Source organism: Gallinula chloropus, assembly GCF_964237585.1.
Source record: "Gallinula chloropus genome assembly, chromosome: 4".
Taxonomy (NCBI): Eukaryota; Metazoa; Chordata; class Aves; order Gruiformes; family Rallidae; genus Gallinula; species Gallinula chloropus.
In genome coordinates, this window is record NC_140088.1 from 28,103,118 (window position 1) to 28,126,139 (window position 23,022).

At 35.8% G+C, this 23,022-nt stretch overlaps 1 protein-coding gene across 4 annotated transcripts in view; it reads right to left on the reverse strand.

Moving 5' to 3' along the window:
• SBF2 (SET binding factor 2) overlaps nucleotides 1-23,022 on the reverse strand; it is a gene marked incomplete at its 5' end in the record, with an annotated part of 253,439 nt that overhangs the window by 29,208 nt on the left and 201,209 nt on the right. For 3 of the 4 annotated variants that reach the window (XM_084263410.1, XM_084263409.1, XM_084263408.1), the window contains 11 exons: nucleotides 4,637-4,774; nucleotides 5,638-5,834; nucleotides 7,790-7,988; nucleotides 11,567-11,712; nucleotides 12,620-12,795; nucleotides 14,916-15,043; nucleotides 15,930-16,125; nucleotides 16,525-16,598; nucleotides 16,853-17,025; nucleotides 18,166-18,428; nucleotides 19,923-20,093. In XM_084263410.1, coding sequence (XP_084119536.1) covers nucleotides 4,637-4,774; nucleotides 5,638-5,834; nucleotides 7,790-7,988; nucleotides 11,567-11,712; nucleotides 12,620-12,795; nucleotides 14,916-15,043; nucleotides 15,930-16,125; nucleotides 16,525-16,598; nucleotides 16,853-17,025; nucleotides 18,166-18,428; nucleotides 19,923-20,093 — 1,861 coding nt within the window. Of the gene's footprint in view, nucleotides 1-3,446; nucleotides 3,543-4,636; nucleotides 4,775-5,637; nucleotides 5,835-7,789; nucleotides 7,989-11,566; nucleotides 11,713-12,619; nucleotides 12,796-14,915; nucleotides 15,044-15,929; nucleotides 16,126-16,524; nucleotides 16,599-16,852; nucleotides 17,026-18,165; nucleotides 18,429-19,922; nucleotides 20,094-23,022 lie in introns of all 4 variants that reach the window. The other variant, XM_084263407.1, reaches the window with a different exon arrangement.

A 23,022-nucleotide genomic window follows, 5' to 3' on the forward strand; every position in this document is an offset into this window, starting at 1 on the left:
ACCCATTTATCAAAATAGAGTAATTTTCATTGTTATTGCAATAGTTTCAAACACATAGCACAGCCACCATGTTTTGCCATAATTATAATACCAAAAGAGTTGTAATGATTGAATTGTTCTGCTGAATATTTTACTGAAAGCTCTTGTCAAGCTGAAAGTTAGTTTAATAACAACCCCAAACCATGGTGCTTTTAAAAAACCTGTTTTATGTGCAGAATTTGATGGACCTCAAAATCAAATCAGTCCTCAAAATGTTAAGTCTATACCCCTACAAAATTTTTTAAAGCACTCTATAAAAGTATATAATTTAGAAAACACATAATATCTATCACAGAGATATTTCCTCCTCCCTTAAAATTATCATTTTATTGTGAGCTTTATATGTTTACCAGCAAGTGTACTTTGGCTCAAAAGCCACATGAACACAAGCAACTTTTCAATATAAATATTCTATTAAAATATGCAAAATATTAATGTATCCTGCTTTTAAAATAAATGTCTGAGCCAAGTGTGTAGTTATTAATTATAAATATTCTAGTATTTTTCCAACAGTAGCAACAAATCATCTTGAGAAAACATTTTATTCTACTAAATTACACAACACTTCTAGGTAAGAAGTGCTGTTCAGTAAACCCATACCATAGTTATAAAATAATCCAGGAAGGAAAGGTATGTATTTTGAGTGAATTTGTAATTCTTATGAAAGATATCAACAAACAAAGGTCCAAGTATGAAAATATCTTATGAAATATAATATGATATGAAATATCTGGCCAAATATTTCAGATCAGAAGCAACTTAACTGGGCTTTAGACAACTACTTTGTTAGAATGTTCCAGACAAAATAAGAACCCTACCTGACACAGACACAATCATTACGGGCGACTGATAAATATAGAACAATGGTAATTTAAAAAAAATGATAAATACTATTCAAGCAGTGGCACATATCTCTAAACTTAAATTTTAAAAGGATGTGTATTAAAAACACAGTGTCTGGCACAAAAAAAATGGAAAATGCCATTTTCCATTGGTGTATCATAGCTGAACCTGGCTTTTGAGCCTTGGTATGTGTGAGAAGAAAAACAAAGAAACAGGGATCCAGAATCAAAACCACAAAAATACTGCTATTTTATTTTTACAGTGTAGTGCATAATCCATAGCTGCTTGTGATAAGAAAGTCACTAGCTGACACCACTGTATTTGGGTTTTTTTTCTTTTTTTCTTTCTTAGTTACTCTTAAGAATATAAACAAGAGAGAAATCACCATTTGTAGACTGCCTGTATAAAATAAGTGTTCTTTCAGCTGGCCAAAACTCTCTATTTTTGGTCCTACATACATCTGTGTGACACCACATGTGAAACATAACTAGTTGTGAAAACGTAGTAAAAAGCTTACAATAATAAATAATGTGAATCAATTTGGGAAGAACAGGTTTATATCATTTGCATATTTTAGAGTTTATTCTAAAACAATTGTTAACTGATCTAATTAACCTACTGTTTACTTCTCTACGGGGAGATATTCCCTTTCCCTGTTCTTTCTTACCCTGTCAACTTCTCACCTTCACTAAGGCTCCCATTGTGCTTGTCAAACATTTTTATGTTTCAGCAAAGTCCTTAGGTATCCTGTTGAACTGTGAATAGACTTCAGATACTGAGCTGTAATTACACCTTTCAGATATACAGAGCAGGTGTGGCATCAATCCAGCAAGACACAAGATAACTTCTCTGCCCTCTTCCTGATCACTGCTGAAATTTCGCCAAGGGACTTAAACATCCAAGAAAGCAACACATCTGTGACCTAATACTGCCTTGAGACTTTTTTCTTCACTGAGTAGGCAACAAATCCATCCTATCTCACTTAGCGCAAACTCTAACCCCAGAAACCAGCAACAGTTATTTCAGTAATACTTTTATCTTCAAAAGACAACTTCCATACAGTTAACTATCAAGCTTTCCCTTACTTATCTGGAGCAGCTTCACTGCCCCTCAGCACCACTTCACTGTTGGCACTTTTGTCCCAACACAAGCGTCTGCAGTCAGCTACCCAGCATTTTCACAGTATCAGTACAAACTCAAGCGGGACAGAGTCACCAATTTATCTGAGAACTCCAGACACCAGTAACTCCTGTTCTCTTAGGTCTCTAGCCTTTTTCTCTATTCAATTAAAATCCCTGGGTTTTTTCATCTCCATGTATTACAATAACAAGACAGGGATCATAAACTGAAATTTTAGATATGAAATAAGCATATACTATGATTAATGAAAATCAATGGAATTTTCCATTCTTTCTGCTACAACGTTCACACAACTTCCCATAAAGTTCTAAGTATTTCCCTTCCTCCCTCCCTCCCTCCCTCCCTCCCTCCCTCCCTCCCTCCCTCCCTCCCTCCCTCCCTCCCTCCCTCCCTCCCTCCCTCCCTCCCTCCCTCCTCCTGCCTTCTTCTTTCATTTCTCTAATCCTGTCCATCTCTTTAAAAAGTTTTCCTCTACAAAACTGTTTAATTCTTCCCCATATGAAGCTACAGGTTCTCTACCCCACAAAAATTTGACTTGGAATGGACCTTAGCAGGTTGAAGTCGGTCTCATTTTCAATAAGGTATTTTATGACCTTCCTCACTCCAACCTCTGAAAATCTGAGCTGCATTTGCTCCAAGATGATTAAAGGACTGCTCAAAAAGGTGGAAGGAGTGAAAAAGGAAAAAAGGAAACTTTTAGATGCTTAAAAATAATAGTAAGAGCAGCCTTCAGGGCTGAAAGGTAAGAGATGAATTATAAGATGCTCCATTTTGGAAAACAGATTCACTCCTATCCTAACAAAAATATCTAAGGAATTTCACGTACTAATTTATGCATACATTGCACATAAAAAAATAAAAACACTTCCATCAGACTAGAAGAGTAAGGTAGTTGGAACCAAGCTCACAGAAAAAGCTTCTTGTAGAAATTACAGTGATGAGCCCTTGTACCCAAGCATAGTGCACTGTCATCTCCCTACTTATTACAGTCTGGCCTCATAACTTCCTCCTTTACCTAGAGTAAAATTATTCAGAAAGGTTATTTGTGACTTTATAAAGCGTCAGTCAATCTTCAGCCAAATGCTGGAATGACCTGGAATTGTAGATTCTAAAGTGCATTCAAACCTAATATAAAATATGAATTTTCAGGCCAAATTCAAAATATGGATGAATCAAAGTATTTTGAAAAAAATTCCTAATGGAGTGCTTAATTTTTCACTAATTTCCAACATGAAACAAACTTTATGTCAATAGTATGTAAATGAATTAGATACTTAAAGAATGTTATGGACTGAGGCTAATCTGCAATTTCTATTTTGCAGATTCACAGAGTAATGGTTCAGTAATAGTGTAATTATTTTTATTTCACTAACATTCTATCATTTATTACTTCAAATAAGAGACTTTGAGCTAGTCTTACTAACCTCCTCGAGCAAAGCTATTGGATAGATTTACATCCAAATGTCCTGGCACTACCTGCTTAAACACAGTAGACATTCTTGAAGCCCTCCTTTCAGTGCCTAAAGTCAGCCAAAAAAAGAATAGAAGATTAAAAAGCTACAGTGTTACTCAGACTAACATTTAAAATAACTCAGACTAACATTTAAAATAACCAATAAAATGTCCTTTTCCACACAATATAGATGATTCTTGCCAACTTTGTACTTCAGAATTTTAAGACAGAATGCATACATTGGCAACAATATGGATGTTAGATACAGCTACGCAATCAACATATTTTACAATAAATGAAGCAAAGCATGCACACTTCAGGGATGGTGTTATTTTACAAGAAAAGCCACTGTTTGGCTAGATTAGGCTAATTGCCACCAACTGAGTAAGACAAGACAGACACAATATCAAGTCACATAACCCTCTAAGACATTGGTGTTATCTTCACATAAACCTTATCAGGTTTCATCACATAATAACTAAAACAAAGAGTGGATTCATTTCTTCATGGGTCCATATAGGCATAACTCTAATAGTGTATTTTGAAAGAGGTTTCATGGCAAGTAAAGCTCTACTTGGAAATGACAGAAGTCTACTATGAGTGTGTAACACATGAACATACCTATATGCTGCTGCAATTAAACAGTGAATCTGTTCATGTAGGACCTGAGCTTCTAATTTGGTATTTTCTCATTATATGAAAGAGTAGTGTTCTGCATTCTCTTAAAATTTTGCAGTCTCTTGTTCAATATATGGTTTTCAATACACTTACTTTGTAATAAAAGACTTTAAAGCAGATCAATGCTTTTCATTCTATTATGTACTTTTTGCATTTGATATAAAACCCCCCAAATTTATTTGTCCCATATTTTTAATAAATCATTAATGCCTCAAGATGGGCCATCAAAATCAAGTGAATTTCATCAAAAACTATGTCTCACAGGTGGATAACCATTGATTGTCAGATTAAGAATACTGAAAAATATTTTGGGAAGATTATAAAAATTCTTTACATATGGAAAACACATTCACTGAAATTAAGACTTTATAAACTATCTGGAAACTGCAACAATAAAGAAACAGCAGAATTCCTATGGGACATGAAACTCCCAATTACTTTTTCAACTTAACTATAGAAAAGCACTATATAAACCAATTTTACCTGGAGACAGAGCAATTGTTGGTCTAACAGTGAGAGTATTACTGCCATTCATTTTGCAGTGGACGGATATCACATTCAGTAAGGCTTGTAGGTATTTTTCCTGTTCAATACTGCTTGAGGATTCTAAAGAAGCAGGAGCTAGAGACATAAGAATAACGGAATACATTATGATACATTTATAAATATATAGAATAGCAAAATAAAATCTTATTATGTAAAGCAGAATATTGCAAATGTCATGGTTTGCCTATTAAAGGTTCAAAAAGCTATTCCTTGGATGACAAAGAGTGCTCAAATGTTCATCACTGGCTGCAGAGCAGCACTCGGCAATCCTCTCTTGCCTTTCACTCCATAAAGCTAAACTTCTGAGTCTGTTACCTCTTGGTGTCTACTTAAAGCATTCACCGTTAGCTGCTGATGAATACAAAGAGGATAGAGATGATGTGTTTTTCCCTTCAGTGTCAAAACAAAAAGTAACATTTCTAAGTTACTTGTCAGCAACCTTCAGCCTTTATAAAAGGTGTAGAGAACAAACTATAGAACAAAGATATCATAGCTGCTTAAACCAGGATTTGGTATCTTGACCACAAGAAGCAAGATTTCAAATAAGAGAGAGTCAAAGAATTTAAGCATCTTTAGACAAACCAAAATAGTAACTTATAAATAGTTTTCTCCAATTATGATCCAATCAAATTCTATGCTGGAGTCTAATAGACAATAACCTAATTAGCTATATGTGGCAAAAGAAATTTCAAGGTAGTCCTGTTAAAATTAGTATCTAAATAGCCCAGATAAAATTAGTGTCTGAATCTGAAGTGCAATTAGGAAGTGATTAGAAAATATAAATGCAGGAAATATCAAGCTGTTTCTGCCTAATAAAGTGGAACAAACCTGAATAAAAACTATTTCGTGTTCAACTCTTAAGCAGGGTGTACACATCCTGATATTTTATATTTCTATATAAAATTACTTATACAGAAAGTTTAGCTGCATCAACTCACCTGTAGTGTGTGTGTTTTGGGATTTGAAGAGGCCAACAACACCTTTCCCGTGAAATCCCCCAGATCTGAGTAGAAGAGTACTGTTTTTAGTGTTCTTCCAACAGACAACTGGTAGGCGATTGTGACGGTAACAGCGAGCAACTCTCTGCAAACTGCTGTCTTGAACAGACTGAGGTACTACCAGGAGCCCAGGATAACTGTTTCGACAAAAAGGTGAAAACATAGAAGAGCAATTAAACTTGCTTTCAAAATTTTAAACCATGAAAAAATATTCCTAACCCCACAAGCTAAATACACATCTTAATGATAATATACGTCGATTGTTCAAATTATTTTTTTATTTAGTAACTTATTTTCAGTCCATTCCTAGCAAATACATTACTTAACAAAGAAAACTGCATCTTAAAGCCAAACGTAATTATTAAAAATTTTTAAGACTACCTTATTAATAGCAATTTAGTAATTTATTTAGTAATATTTTTCTTGGTGTATTTCTTATCTGTCACTATAATGGAGCCATATTTTTAAGCATGACATTTTCATGTGTGCAAATGATGCAGTAGGTTTGTTTTGATTGCCTAAAGTAGCAAAACTAAAATAACAGGGTTTGGTTTATGTCAAAATACATTGAAATTTCACAGCAAGATTCTTTGGAATAGTGCATTTGAAATAGCATTTTTAAAATACTTTTTAAAACACTACAATATATTGAAAGATTAGGAAATTCACTGATACAGTACCTTTAAAAATAGAAAGCCCAGCAAGATGGTAGTTGTGTTCATGTTAGTGAAGGAAACAAGAAATATGAAAGATTATTTTCTGTCTCCTCCAAAACATACTCAAGTGCCAATTTCATATATTAAGAAGAAATTAAGATGAGGAGCACAGAAAAGTTAGTGCTTACTGAATAACTTTGTTTCTCTACAATATGGACTGTTCCTGCAAATTCAGTTCTTTGACATTTATTGAATGTATGTAATACATACAAAATCAAAGTACACAGTATCTATAGTCTACTTCTTAAAAAACAGTAACCTAATATGGTGCTAGGTAAGTATTTATATCCTGAGATTTGTAATCCACTCAAACGTTAATTATCTTTTCCAGAAAATCCTACAGACTATTAAAAACTGGTGGGTTTAGGGGAAGAAAGAGTTGTCTGCATAGTGTTCAAAGCATAATGAAAATGTACAGATTTAGTGCCTTTGTCTGCATTTTATTCCATGGCAATCAACTGGAATCAGTTATTAGTCTGTTTACTCTAGATAGGTCAGAAAAGAAAAGATCTAATATTTTCTTGTGTGCCCTTTTCTCATGAACTGGTGATTTCATTATCCATCATGAAAGCAATGACTAGCCAAAATGGGCTTTAGAGAATGCAAATGCTCTTCTGGTATGACCCACGAAGATACACTTTTGTATTAAAAAGAATTTTTGTGGGTAGTAGTAGTAAACTACATCAGGTTTTGCAACAAAAATTCAGTTAGTTATTTTATCAATGTGTTGAAACACAGCACATAACAAACTTAAAGTGCTGTAGATATTTTAATGAATTCTATTTTAAAACATGTTTGTTGTTTGAAGAAAATACATGTAATTGTTTCTGAGGCTTGCTGGTTTTATTTAGGAACACATATGCAAATATTTGACATAAATAATGTCTAGTACTGACCAGCAAATTACAGAAACCATACTGAGAGGGTGAGTTCTACCATGCAACTTTATTCTCTAAGTCTGAAAGCTGAAAAAAGCTTAAAGATTTATACAGCAGCGTAGAAAGCCAAGAGAGAGAAAGTTCTTCAAAAGCAATTCAGAGTATCTAGGTTAGTCTTCTCCAAAAGCACCAGAGGCGACCACTTTCCATGGGCTCTAGAAAGAGCCTAGAAAGGAAGACTTCTGTTGTCTGAGAGAGCTTCTGGGGTAGTTCTGACAGCTAACTTCTGGCTACCATCACTGCCACTCTTTCCAAATCTAATGAATACATACGCAGCCACTAGAAGACAAATTCCTGAGTGGAACACAAATTGCTTCAAGGTTGAACACTCCTACTGTAGACAAAAAATTTCACAGTAGAAATTGCTTAAAAGGTTGGATCAGGTGGTATGTGTTCTGTCATCTTTTTTCAACTACTTGGCTGAACTGGTAAACTCACCTCCTGCAAAGTGAATACATCCTGTTCAGTGCAGTTATTCTTAAGTATTCTGTTTTTGAACGGGAAGAGTTACTACTGATGGTCCCTAGTCCCAAACGTTGATAGTCTCTGAAACAGGCTCTTTCAACTAATTGCTCCATTGTTGATTTTTCTGATGCTTTTAAGGTACCACTTGTGTGCAGCTCACTGTCATCTGAAACTGAAGTTAAAAACCATTAAAAGTTTGCTACTGGGGAGGCCAACAGTTACACAGAAAATGATTCTATTTTCCTCTGAACAAAGTGCTAGTTTGTCTTACTCTCAGTGATGAATGACAACAAACAATACATACAAACCACAGTTTATATAATTATAAGCAATTAAAAAAATATTTTAATCAGGAAATCTGAACGTAACACACAGTTACCTATTGCACTTCTAACTGGCACAGCTGACAACAATCCTGTTAAAATCCTCTAAAAGGTTCTCTCATATATGCATTTCTACTGAACCAAAGGCAGATAATATTTCTTTAAACAATTTATGAAAATGTGCTACGCAAAGACGTACACAAGATAGAAGCATGGAAAATGTGCACATAAATTTGTGAAACATCCAAGATAAAATGGACCTTGCAATTCTTTTAAATTATCTTCAAAAGATGTAAGAATCTTTTTAAGGCTTGGTTCAAATTAAAAGAAAAGTTTCAGCATCATAATTTCACAACAGATAACTGTTAGTTTCTTCATGCCTGTTTCAATGTCAAACAGCAGCTTTCTTCAGCCATGCAACGTCAGCTGTGCTTTCCAATGCAGAAAAACATTTAACCACGAGAGATAAAAAACTATGTCACAAGTTCAAACTACACTGAAATTCAAGTCAAGCAAGGTCTTTGTACAAAACCTGCCACCTGGCTGTTATTGACACTTCCAACTATTCCCAAATACTTCTGAAAGCAGATTTACTGTTCACAGTATGTATCAGTTACTTGCTACCACCTCAAGCACTGAAATATGTGTACAAAAGGAAGTATTTCTTCCTGAATGAAGCATGGAAAAGTACATAGGGTTTTAAATAGGACTTCATAAAACTGAAATTTACATTATTTTTAAAAATAAAAGTTATATTGAAATTTTACTGGCAGTAAATGTTCAGAATTTGCAGGGCCAAAATAATTTTTTTTGGGTGCATATTAATATAAAAACTAGATGAAAAATTTTATTGCTGCTGCAGCTCAAACAAACTCAACAATTCTCTACCTGACCTACATAAGAAGAGTTTAGCACTGTTGATCTCTCCTCTGTTTGCAAAACATTTTCTTGTGCTTAAAAAGTTAGAGGTTATAAGAGATCACATCTGTGCCCTTAACGTGACAAAGGAGATGAAGATGTTTTCCTGTCTCGAGTTTAAAATGGGTTTTTTAAAATCTGATTTTGATGAGGAATAATCCCTCTGTTTCACTGTTCCTGAGATCCTGATTAGTGATGTGATTTTGAACTTTGGAAATAAGGTGGCAAGGAACTGGAGTGACATTAGGTGTTCATTAGCAACAACTAATAGCTAGAGTACTCTGCCCAGTTTTGGAAATCACATTGCACGCTATACGTGGACCAGCTCAAGAGGACTGAGAAAAGAGCAATGAAGACAATCAGAAGTCTACTGAGACCAATAAAGAACTGAAAGAACTGAAGTTATTTAATATCCAGAAAAGAACAAATAGAAATCTTGCAGTAGTCCATAAATACATTAAGCACTGCAATTAAAATGAAGGGAATAATTTTTTCTAGATGGGCATCATCTAGAATAAGAAGTGAAGGCTTTAAATTGTGGCAAGAAAATGTTTAGGTCTGAGTATGTGGTGGTTTAGCCCCAAACAGTGGCTGAATACCACACACCACTCACTCACTCCTGGAGGAGAAAGAGACAGAGCCTCCGTGGGTTGGGATAAGGACAGTTTACTGACAAAATAACTGTGAATGTAGAAAAATAACAGTCAATTACATTCACACTCAGTGATAAGGCAGAGTACCTTACGCACCAGATGATTACAGAGTGATGCCCAACACAAGGACCAACTGACCTGACACCCCAGTCACATTCAGAGTGTCCGGGAAGCACCAAGCCCCTACCCCTCCCCAACCAGCTCCTTTTATGGGGAAGTGATGTCAGGTGGTGTGGAAAACAGCCCAGACTAACTCAGCTCACCTGTGATGACTGTCTGGGGAGGTTGACTCTGGCAGGCCAGAACCAGGACACAGTATTAGAAAGTTGCTATAGCTGCAAAGTTTCCTTTATCTTAGTTTTTGAGACTTGCAAACAAAAAGTCATTCACAGCAGTCAATATAAAAAGAAACTGCAATGATTAAATAGCAAATTTCCTTTGGCAAAGAACTACTGCTGTTGTCAGCTTACTATACCTGAGGTGTCAGTGCAGCATGGAGAGAAAAGCAAACTGTCAGACTTGGATCACCTTACACATTCCCAGTCACCACATCTGGAAAGCAACAGGTAGGAAGCCTCACAACTTACATTGTTATATTTTTCTTATGGGACTAAAGAAATGACTATCACTAATGCTTATATAACAGAGTGTTCATGGAAGAATGTAGTTATTCTGTACATCAGCAATGCTCAAACTCCTATAATTTCTTCATCATCCAAAGTAGTACAAATACACAGGTATGTCACACAGGGACAGCCTGCACAATTGCTTCTGACCCAAAGAATCTGCATACTAACTCGTCTCTTCAGGAAGATGCTGGAAAATAAATTAAGAATGTAATTTTTCAACACTGTAAAGACATTCTTTATTTTGTAATCCTTTCTTTCTGCCTTTCTTCCACCACTTATATCTGGAATGAAAGAATAGAATCAGTACTTTTTAGCTGTCTTGGAATGGCTTTCTTCCATTTCGGACAGAACCAAGACAGTCCAGTAACAGTTCTCCTTCAGACAACTTTTATGTATCTGCTCATAAGCCACATAAGTTGCCTTGCTCATTGACCAAATGTTCAAAAGGAAAATTTGACTTGATTGATGTTCTGAAGAAATGATTAGTATTTGATAAACATTTCGTTGTCTTAAATGCTTACTTTTTTTTTTAAAAAAGGAAGAATGGTATGACAAAACAATACCTGTTTATGTACAGGAGAATCTGGTTCCCTCTAGTGGTTTATTATAAATTAGCACTGGTCCAGATAAGGATATACTGACAGCAGCACGTGGTAGAAAAAGAAGTATTTGGAAGAACGTCAAACTCCACACCATCATATGAACTATACAAAGTGCCCAAATCACTTTCTACCTTCTGTCTCCAAATCCTTTCAACCAAAATTTGGACAAATGCTTTTTTCAATAGTAATGACTTCTGCTGCTTTCAGAAATCATCTGTTACTTCCACATCTGCGTAAGTCTTGCCCATAGTATTTGCTTTTCCTCGACTCTCACCAACTACTGCTTTGTCATCATAGGCTAACTGCAGATGTCACTATGTCTAAAGATAAATGGAAGCTAAAGCATGTCTCTGTGCCATTTCATCTACGCTATTAGGATGTAAAAAATGCTAAAAAGGTACTATATGAAAATAGTTTGATAATTAAGAAATGATCCAGTATTTTGCTTTACTGCTGAACGAAGTCAAACCTGTCCTCAGAAAAGAAAACGTATTCCAAACCTTTCTCTTTCTTGTCTAGGAAGACTGCAATTTGTTCTTGAAGATATTATTCAATATACTGGAATGGGAGCGCAATAGGATAGACTTGTCAGCAAGCATAGAAAAAAAAAAAGCTTTACTATTACCGGAGACATCATCATCTTCATTCCAGCCTGGGCGATTCCCTCTTTCTTCGACTATTGTGGCTGTTTTCTTCTTTAATAAATATTGGCGCCCAATTGTCATCTTCCCCGCACGTTTTGCTCCTTTCACAATGCTTTTCGAGAAGGTACTATAAGTTCACAGCAACAAAAATATGTAGAAAGATGCACATGATTTTCCCCATTAGCATGTACAGATTTTTAATATGAACCCACTTATCAAAATAAAACTTATGTAATAATTTTTCATATTTTGTCTGTAATTCATTTAATATAATCACAAAAGTTATAACCTCCAGAAAACCAGCTAATTTTTAAACACCAAATTTATTATTTTGAGATAAAATTGTGTCTATTCTGTCTAATGGCAATGAATAAGCAGCCATCATCCTTCTTCAGGTATTTATACTTTGCTAGCAATATGATAAATCTACAAAATCGACAAAGGCAGGAAAGATAGCAAGTATCCATTACTAGTTTGGAATTCTACTTTCCTGTGTCAATAATGCAATAATCAACATAGAATCACAGGAACTACCACTTTGGAACAGACTAAAGATCTATTTGGTGTATTAAAACTTAATGTACAACATAAACTTTAAAAGAAGACCCAAAGCTCTAGCTCCAGATTAAAAGACACTAGGACAGTTCTACAGACTGTACTAAGGGTAAAATTAATTCTACATCCACATTAGGTTATTAACCTATGAAATAATTTACAAGAAATCTGAGTTTTATGCTGGCATAGTTTGCAAAGCTGAAGATGCCACTTGCATTGTGTGTTTCAAAATGTAACGAGATGCTTGTTCAATTTTACTGCAGCCAGAACTTTGGATAAATACTATATTCCTCTACCAAATCGACATGTACATCATATTAATCTACCTTTTATTGAATAAATAGAAAAAGGTGCAGCATAGCAATTAGTTTGACTTTCCTGAGAACTGCTTGAATGATATGCATTTCTGCCAAGCTGTAGGATCATTCCATGTATTTGACTAACACTGAACATCAGTAATAACAGAAGAGTGACTATACCGGAACGAAGTATTCTTTTCTTTTTGTTTTGGTAAAATTATCTGTGGTGCTGTTTGCCCAGCTGCAAATGCAAAAGTGCTGAAGATAGACTGAGGGTAACGGAACTTCATTAGTTGTTTCTTAAATATTTCCACCACTTCAGGACTGACTTCTTCATCAAATGCTACTTTAATTAGCTGCATATTAAAGACATAACAGGTTAGAAACTAAAAAAAGCCAAGACAAATCAGAATTTGAGCAACTGAAGCATCCTAAAATATATTAGCAAAATTCCCATACTTAAAAAGTACTACGTCCATTAGAAAATATAAATATATGTGCATTTTGAGGGACATTACACAGCTTATTAGTTTTGTGTTTAATTTTTACCTTTATGTCCTAATAGTAAGGTATTTTCACTAAGATACATCTGGAATACTAATAATAGCAAACACAAAATATTTTGGTAAATCCAAGTAGAAGTGCTGGCACTAAGTTGTCTAGAACAGTTCAAATACTAGTCTTGTGGGACAGCTTAAATTGGAAATATTCTGCCCGCTCTGCCCATATATTGGGAACTAAGGTTGGTAATGTTTTTCAAAGACTCTCATCAGACCAACAATTTCAGCGTTCATACATCACAATCATTATGCTTCTATTCCTTATTTGTTCTAATTTTTTGCCTCACCTTGCAAACTGCTAATAAAAAAAATGTAGTAGTGAAATCTGATCTTTAAACTAACCTTGTGCTATTCAACATTGATTCATCCAATCCACTAAGAATGCTTTTTAAAAGGTTTTGGAAAAAACCCTACAACCAAAACATCCCATCATCCTCAGCCAAAAGGATGATAAAAAAGAATCTCCAACTTGGGGAGGGGGAGAAAGATGGGGGAAAAAAAAAGGAAGAGAAAACAAGGAATCAGTAAAAGGGCTTGAACAAGCTTTAAGAATGTGGAAAAAGCAAACAAATATCCTAGACTTTTTTTTCTGTGTGCATACTTATACACCTTTTGAATGTCTTTTGCTTGCCATCCAGAAGGTGGATTTCATCATTGGTTTTGGGTTTTTTCCCTTGTTTTCTAAATACTTTCCAAATGACTAATAACTCTGTTCTTCTAGGACCTTCTTGAAAGGAGCTCTTCAACGTTTAGGGGTTACACTGATTTGAAGTTTTAAAGGCATTAAATGGCATAACTGCAGCCAAAACCTGGAAGTCATAATTAATAAACAAAGAGGAGGGGCTATATCATACTGTATTGAGCTCTAGCTGTTACAAAGGGAACAGAAGGTAAACTGTTTGCCGATTGTTTGTGTTCTCATAGCCTAATACAAAACTATGCTAAACAAAAGCAAAGATGATGTTTGACCAGAATCCAGCACTAAAAACACTGAGCTGTGTCTGTAGTTAGCACATCACTGAAGCATGTTAACTATTCTGGTAAAAATACTTCTGAAAAAGAGAAGTCCTCCCTAAGTCCTCTCAGAAATGCAAAAGAACGACTTTCTTTTGATTGCTTTACTCACTTTTATTCCTAATCATATGCTTTTGAATAGGATATTGAAGGATGATTAGCTAAATAATGTCCTTTATTGCAAGAAACTAGTAAAACACAGATTATCTATTTTATTATGTTTTCCAAAGCTTCATACATGATTTACTTCATATCTTAAGTCCTGCACTCTTCTTTCAGTCCATGATAGAAAATTCCACAGTTAAGATCACCATCAAGAAAGATTGAGGGGAGACTTCGGAGCCTGCATGATTGGTAATTTTTGTAACTCCATGCCTGTCAATCCCCCTGCAGTACATGCTTCTGCTGAACACACCGAGGGGCAGCCTACAGGCAGACAACTACCAGCATCTCTGCAAGTCATACAGAAGCTTTTTGGTACTGCCCAGCCGTACCTACTATAAAATGCCTGCAAGTGCAGCTTCCATATGAGACACACCATGACTTTCAGCTGCAGATTTTTAGAGAAAGCAGTATATATAGTTTTTCCATATTCGTTCCATATAGCTGGAAGAGAGTAAAAGCATTTTCCACTGGCCTGACCAGGCCTATACTCACTTTAAGAGAATTTTAGGCCCAAAATAGCCCTTGATGGATCCAAAATAAAAAGGTGAGGATATGAGTGAAAGTAATCAAATATGAATACTGTATCCCTCTGCAAATATCAACTGGACCAAGAAACACCCAGGTTTCTATGAGAGGACTGTATTCTTTATTGACCTTACAGGACAGAAAATTCAACAGCAGCTTGCGACTATTTTGAGCTGACTGTGTTGTCACATATTTACAAAACTTCCTTTTACCTGAAAGGTAGCTGAAGTGATCTGCAGTCCTTCTTGCATACTCTGCTGCAGCTGGTTCTGCATAGTGATCTTCTTTTCCTTTGTAACAGATGCAATAGGAAAGCTCCGGATCACTGTCTGCTCTCCAACTGAGGACCAGAAAATCGTGTTTACAGTTACTTAGATCACAGAATCAGATCTGGTTTGGTCACACTGTACTTTGAACAGACAGGCATGAGAAAGTGTACAGCAACACAAAAATAATAGTGCTAATTTCAGGCAAAATACCTGAAGTATTTTTGTATTCAAGAAGTATTTTTAATGCGAATTTCTGCTTAATTTCAGCTGACATGATTAGAAAAATAGTCTCCTTCCTTTTGAGCCTCTCTACATGATGGAAATGCACCCCTAAAATCCTGGTTGGTAAGGGGTGAAGAAACAGTTTCAGGCTTATTCAAATGTCATATTGCATTATACAACTTATAAACAATGAATGATACACACTGATATCTTAACATATGACCATGAACTTTCCTCAAGAAATTTATATTTCTGAATGACAATCTGCTTAGAAATGGCAGCTGTCAAAATATGGAACATAATCATTTGGAAGAGCTACTTCCATTACATATTAAAGACAGTAGAGAATTTATTAATAATAATTTTAGGGAGAATACTAACTCATGAATATTTTCAATTTAACACACTTCCAATAGCTGAAAAACACCTGCTGTGGAAGCTGCAGATATCACACAGTACATACGTTCTGTCTTGCTGGTGAAGAGGCTTACAAACGTTGCTCTGTAAAGCAGCATTGTTAAACCAACATTACAGATAGAACTGAGACATAAAGATACTATACATTTTGTCCATTCAAAAAAGAAAGTCTATGGAACCATCCTTTTTTTCTGTCACCAACTTAAAGTAGAACAAAAAAGCTCATAATACATTTTCACACTGATGCTTGAATAGGTGGATAGGTCAGCTCAAAGTCCTGCCTATCTGATGGACCACAACTATCACTGTTTGTCTTACCCAGCTGATCATGAGGTGTGCCTTTAAATATAATTCTGTAAGTAGTAAGGAATAAAGCTCCTTCAGCAGGGAGGATGTGAGGACCTCCAAGCAGTCCTCCTGTAGCTTCCTCTCTGCCATCAGGATCCAATAGCACACGGAGACCTTCACAAACAAATTCTTCTCCTGGCAGTAAAGTTGGCCGCAGTATTTTGGGCTGATGGAAATAAATGAAAGTGTGAATGTAACAGTGATACCAGTGTAGTTACAATAGATATGTCAAGTGTAGTTACTATATTTGACTTAAAAAGCTTAAAATCCAAATTATGAGACTGAGTCCAAAGAAGGGAGACTGTGTTTAGACTCAACTAAGAGTGCTGGGTCTCAAAAAACAGTGGGCATGCAACAGGTTGTTTATGATCAGAAGTCTGGCTCTACTAGTTTCATAAGTTCGTATTTCATGAGACCAAAGCCAAGCACTTTATTTATCACTGGTGGAAATTTTCTTTCAATGTTTTTATGTTTCCTCCTAACATTATGGGGGGGGGGGGGGGAAAGACTAAATGGCATGATTCTAATACTTGCAAAGAATACAAATATGTTTCATAATACTTGCCTTCTGTATTGGCGGAAGCCGCCTGCTCTCACGATGGACAGCCTCCAGGGTCTCTATGTGCATTGCTACAATGCCTGGAAAGCAGTAATACCATAAATGAAGTCTCACATAATGCGAAATCTAGTTAAAACTCTGGTATTCTGAAATTCTCAAATTGAAAAATCAAGGGAATAATTGAAATACAACAGCAATTATAGCCTAGAAAAGAAATCTTAACATTCTAACTTCACTGAAAGTTACTGAAACTGTAAAGTACATTTGTCTCACTAGATAAAAAAAAAGAAAAAAGAGACACTACCAACAATTTTTACCTGGTCACAATTCTTACCTGGTATCATGCAATGAAGTCCCTTGATGTGATCCTGTGTAACTCCGCTCTCCGTGCAAACCTTGTCAATAAATCTGGTGATGAAGCGTACAACTGCATTTGCTACATCATTGTTTTCAGAGTCCTCAAAGCCACTCTCAGTGTCATAACTCTCTGCAACGCTGCCTGCAATACTATGGACAGAAATAAAAAATTTCAAGTGTGAAAAACTCAGCTGGTGATGCACATGATACCTGGCTAGAAACAGACAAGCTGTGGTCGTTTTTTTCTAGTCACAAGATATAATCCTTGCTAAAAGCACACAGTGGTACCTCAATTACACTACCTTTTCACTGTCACTAACGCTGCCAGACTTCCCTCCATGAGTCCTGTGCTGACAGGCCCACAAGATAAAAAAAAAACCTGCATGGAAGTCGGCTCTGTGTCTTTTCTTCAGAGTGTCAAGTAAATTATTTGCCACACATGTTAAACCAATAGCCAGGTACATGCAGAAAGACACATTAAATTAATATTCAGATTGCAGAGAAAACCATTCAAAAGCTAAAAAGACCATAAAAAATTCTTTTTTTGCATCAGACAGTGGAGATGTACTTGAAAGTCTGAAAACACCTCCCATAATAATATTAAGGGCCATATTCATATTCTGCAACACATATTGCAGTCTCTCTACTGAGCGTGTCCTAATGCCTGAGTTTAGAGGTGTTTAGTCAGCAGACATAAGTAGTCATGGGGAGTTTGATACAGGTAGTCTGCCTATCTGTTTCTTCATGTCAGTGTTCCCACATAATGTTCTACCATTTTATCAAGTGGGACAGATCTGACAGACCATAGGTGATAATTAAAACAATAAATAGAGGGGGAGGAAAGCTTGTTATGAAATGTCCTGGATTGCAAATGCTAGCTAGGGAATGTAACTGCAGTTACACTTCTCCTGCCCCCTTAGTAATTTAACCTTTGCCGGAGTGGTTTAGCCCTCATGCTTTTGGTGACCTCAGTCCCTTTCTGTCTCACAGCTGTTGCACAGAGATTGTGATTTTATGGATGCTATACAAATGCTTTCTTGACTTTAGGTTCACACACTGTTTTTTTCAAGTTATATAAAAACAATAACAGTAACTTTTGGGCTGTTTTCTTTCTCCTCACACCCCATGTTTATTTAAGAGGAATCATATTAGGCTTCTGCTGCCCTTAATTAATGAGCCTGAAAAGAAGATACTGAAATAATCTGGTATTTAGAGTACATCCTGAAAACAAAGAAACTTTTAAAATCAGTGGCCCAATCCTTACAGATTGCCACTGAATTGTGTACTCACCTGTTTGTGACAATACTGTTGCTTCCACTCTCCCAGTCACCAGTAGCTGATGTTCTCAACAACTTGTTCTTACTTGTATCCAGTGGTACTAGCAGGTAGACCATGAGGTTAGCAAAATGAATTGCCTGACTGAAAACTGTGCTTTCCTCATTCTGGACTAGCTCCTGTTGTGTTTGCTTATTAAGCGTTGGCCATAATCGCAACTGTTCAGCAGCCAGGTCCATTGCTGTCTTATCCTGATCTGAACCTGCAGAGTTTTTCTCCTAGAAGACATATAGAAAGAAATATAAAGATTTAGAAGAAATGATAAGGCTATAACTTAAAAACTAATGTTTAGTAAAACTTTATTTAATTCAACCTCTTCAGTTACTTAAATTATGTATTAATTTTACAAGAGAAAAGGTTTAAGCAGAGTTATCGTTATAGTAAGGGAGCTTTGAAGGCAGTTTACTGAAATATGCAAGTAGTACAGTGTGGACATCTCTAAATAACATCACTCCTTTCTAGACTTTTTTATACTGTATGACCTCCCATGTTTCTTCAGAGTGCTTTACTATCTTTAGTATAGCTGGTCTCCTTAGCTTGTCCACTTAGCCCACATAAGAACAAGCATCCATCAGATAAAGACCGTGCAGCTCATTGCTTGACACAGATGATATTCTCCAAATTCCTAGGCTGTTCAGGTGAGGCAAGCTTTTACATAAGTAGGTTCCAGACCAGCTGAAACATTCATGTTTTAACATGCTGGAGTCCAATTCTATGATTTGCTTGAGGCAAACTAGTTACATGGCACATAGTCAAACTATACTACGGTGTGAGCAAATTAGAATACAGGAATCTGGCAGCTGATACTAGAGAACTACAGCCTGATGCTCAATTATTAAAGGACTAGGAATCTTGTAAATATTTTTTCCATACCAAGTTAAAGTTGAGCCAGTGTTACATATAAAGACACGCAGGGGTCAAAGCAGATACTTCCTTCTAAATTCTACTGTTCTTCACATTTTTCTTTACATAATGTCAGATTGGAAGGGGATCCCCACACACAGTCCTTTTCTCTGTATCCCTGACATGTCTGACATATCTTTTTGGTTCCTCTTTCTGACAACATTTCTGAGAATATCTCTGTTTATTTTACTCCTTCTCTTTGCAATGCTGTATGACTGTGGGTAACACATGCTTTTCAGTCACATAGTTGATAATGGTATTTTCATACAAGAAGAGGGATTACAAACGGCTCTTTACTATGTGTATGTGCTCCTTCAAAAACACAAAAAACCCAACAAAACCTTTTTTTAGCATGCTGCAAGGCTTCCCATTATCCTTTCACTTGCATTACAGACGTACTTTTCTCCTACTAAGACAGAGACTAAGTGCTGTTCGACAGAAACCACCCCAAGGTTTGGTAATAATCTAACACTGGACACTAGAACTGCTGCTGGCTTGTGGTGTTCATATAGTAGACTGTTACTAGTTTATAACATTGCTGCATGATAAACTACTACTCCACATTTAAGTGTGGAAAATATAAAACGAATGATTGGTTGAAAAATCATAAGAGCAACATCAAATTATAATGCTTAGCAAATAACTATTTTTTTGGTCATTTTTTCATTGTTATTGTATGCTGCTTCATATGGGGAAAGAAAAAGACGTAGACTTGGAGGAAACCATAACTTACTTGTCTGTAACTTAGGAAACAATTAAAATATGAGTAAAAGTATTACCGTGATATTTACTTTAATATATTTTCCTACCTTTTGTCTCAACTGTACTGCATGGCTGTCATCTTTGGCTGTAAGGTAGAGGGAGCGAACTTGGTTTTGCACATTGCTATAAAAGGTTGTTTCCCAAAACTGTTGGTTAGTCCAGATAGGATGGTCTTGCACACAGGTGTAAGCAAACTGACTAACTCCAGGTGCTAGTTTCTGTAAGCAAAAAGCATACAAAATTGACAAATTAGGCATATTATTTAATTTCCTTTAAAGGCTATGGGGTGAGTATTGAAAAAACCTGTATATAAAGATCAGTTGTACAGACTGAAATATGCAATACATACCATCATTTGTACTGCAATATAGGAAAGAGACATAAATTCCAGTTTTGTGCCATCAACATACAGAAAACTTGTGCAAGGCATGGCTTTCTTGACTCACAGTGAAAAAAATGAGACTCAATAGGAAAAATTCTGTGACGATAGTACAGAATACATTTCTAATATAAAACATTTTCCTTGCCAACAAAATAACTAGTCCTAAAACACAGAAATCAGTATTCAAACAGATGAAAATTATTTCTCATATTATTTAAAAGTCAGATGTACAGTGATGAAATTTGAAATTATTGTAAGTGGCAAGCAAATCCTTCCAATATCTGTTGCAACAGTAGAAGATTAGATAAATTGTTCTCTTCATTGTTATCTTCTGTATGACCCAAATACAGAAAAAGTACTGAAAGTACTGAAAATACTGAAAAAGTACTATATGGGGTATGTTCTTTGTCATACCTTATTGTCACAAGGGTCTGGAAGCCTATAATGTCTCAAACCAACCCAGAATTGTTAACAGCATTTGATGATCCTTACGGCTCCCTTCCAACTCAGTATATTCTGTGATTCTATGATTACTCATTATGAATGCTCCATTTTTTTCAAGTAGGTATCTTTCTTTAGGTGGCGTTGGTCTCCCACTGATTTATTTAATATCCTCCATAACCACATGCAATGAAAGGAAATTTATTTCAGTGGTCCAAATAAGGAAGAATGAAATCTTGCGTCATGTACTCCTACTTTTTTGGGGGAAAAAAAAGCCACAAAAAAGTTTGTGTTGTATACTGCATAGAGCAAAGCAGCAGGTAATCTAAATAGCTGTTTATGATTATTTCTACAGTAGGACTGAATAATAATGCCTCATTTAATGACTTTCACTCAGAATACTACCCATAGCTGCAATATACACTGTATATAGAAGTTAAATTTTACTTTAAAAATTTTATTGTAAACCACTTTCCTATAGAGCATAAATACTACTACTTATAATATTTACAACTGCACAGTTGCACACAACAGCCAGTACAAATACTTCCATATTAGGCACACAGGTATTCAAGTTGAATGCTAGAAAATTACAACTGAAAATTTTAAAGTCTGGATTACAGATTTCTGGTTTTGCAATTCTTCAAACTGTGTTTTCCACACTACGCTCTTCCAAGTACATCATGAACTAAAAGTTCTGATAATGTGCCATGTATTCATTCCCTATCGAAGACAAGGTCCTTGGAAATGGTATGTTTGAGGAAAAGCTATGTGACAGGCTACTAAAACATGCACAATTGAAATACCTTCTTGTGAGGGACCATCAAAAAGTGAGAAATGTAATTTTTGTTTAACCATGCAGAATTTCATCACAATTTCCTGGTAACCTGTTAATGTGTGGAAGGTTCAAATTACATTAAATGTGACCTTGTTTATTCAGCACAGATTGGAGCAGAGGATAGCTGGTGTTTTTAACAGATTCCCAAGTTTCAGCTGTGAGGCAGTTAAAGGTAGCTCACAGCAAATGCTAACTGATCCCATAGCAACTGCTTCCATGCCTGATTTAGTTGTTAAATCACAGAGTAAAACAGGACAGCTCAAATAGTGTCCTGCTGATCTTTATACTGACTGCTGGGCATCCCTTGAAAAAATAGTTACTAACTCATGAGTATGTCAAGCCTGTTAATTAGCAGGACAACTGACTGTACAAGAAATTGAGTCTTTTAATAAAAAAAAAAAGAAAATATTAAAAAACATACAGGAGGACTACGTATATCCTCGTGTAAAGCGACCTCCTTTACAGTAATATTTATTCTATAGGAGCTGTACACATTGCACACCTTTCTGCAGTGACAGGTGTGTATACAGATAGCTTAAAGTAGTTTGTTTAGCTGTGGTAATTAACACATGGCCCACATAATGTATCCAGCCCAATCCTTCACCTAACTCAAAATCAAGATGACAAAAACTGTGTTACAGAGGAATGAGAGTGATGGGTAAATTATGGAATATAAATATGGACAACACATCTTGAAAGCTACAGTTACTGCTAAAGCCACATCAGGACCTCTACTTTTTTTTTCCCCTCTGTCAGTAACTCCCAGTCACAAATACAGCTGCAAAAGGGCAGTACGATGTCAGGAAAAGAAAAAAAAGAGACAAAGAGAGAAAGAGCAGAGTGAAGGAGAGAGCCTGTTCGAGCCGAGCAAGTTGGTAGAGTTAAGTCATGCCAATTTGTGTAGTCAATGCCACACAAAGGAGTGATTTGACTTCGAACCTGTCCAGCTGCCTTTGATGCTTCAGCCCATATTAGCTAGTTGTGTAAACTAGGGAAAGAGGGGGTGATCTTTGGCACGAACCCAATACCAAGTTTAAACAACTCATAACCCTGGGCCCATAGCAATAGTGTTACAGAAATAAAAATGAGACAAATGATTTTCACATGGGGACAAACATAACAGGAAAGCTGAGGGGCTTTTCAATGCTCTTTCCTGTTCTTGTAATTTAAAGCTATTAACAAAGCATAATTTCTAAATTATGGAGATTTATGTTCCAACGTGCTGATATAAATCAACACTGACAGTAACTCCCAGGCAAAATAAAAATAGTTTGTTTACAAAAGGACGAGAGACAATCCATCAAAAAGCTCAGCGATCATAAACATCCTTCTCATCACCTGCATGTGTCAAAACAAATGGCAAAACATGATAGTGGTCAGAGCACAGAATCCAAGTCAGGACTTGTAGTTCCAGGCTCAGCTCTGTGAGTTAATTTTGGGCAAAATCACTTTGGATTGTTTTGGTTAGTTTGTTTGTTAAAAAGCA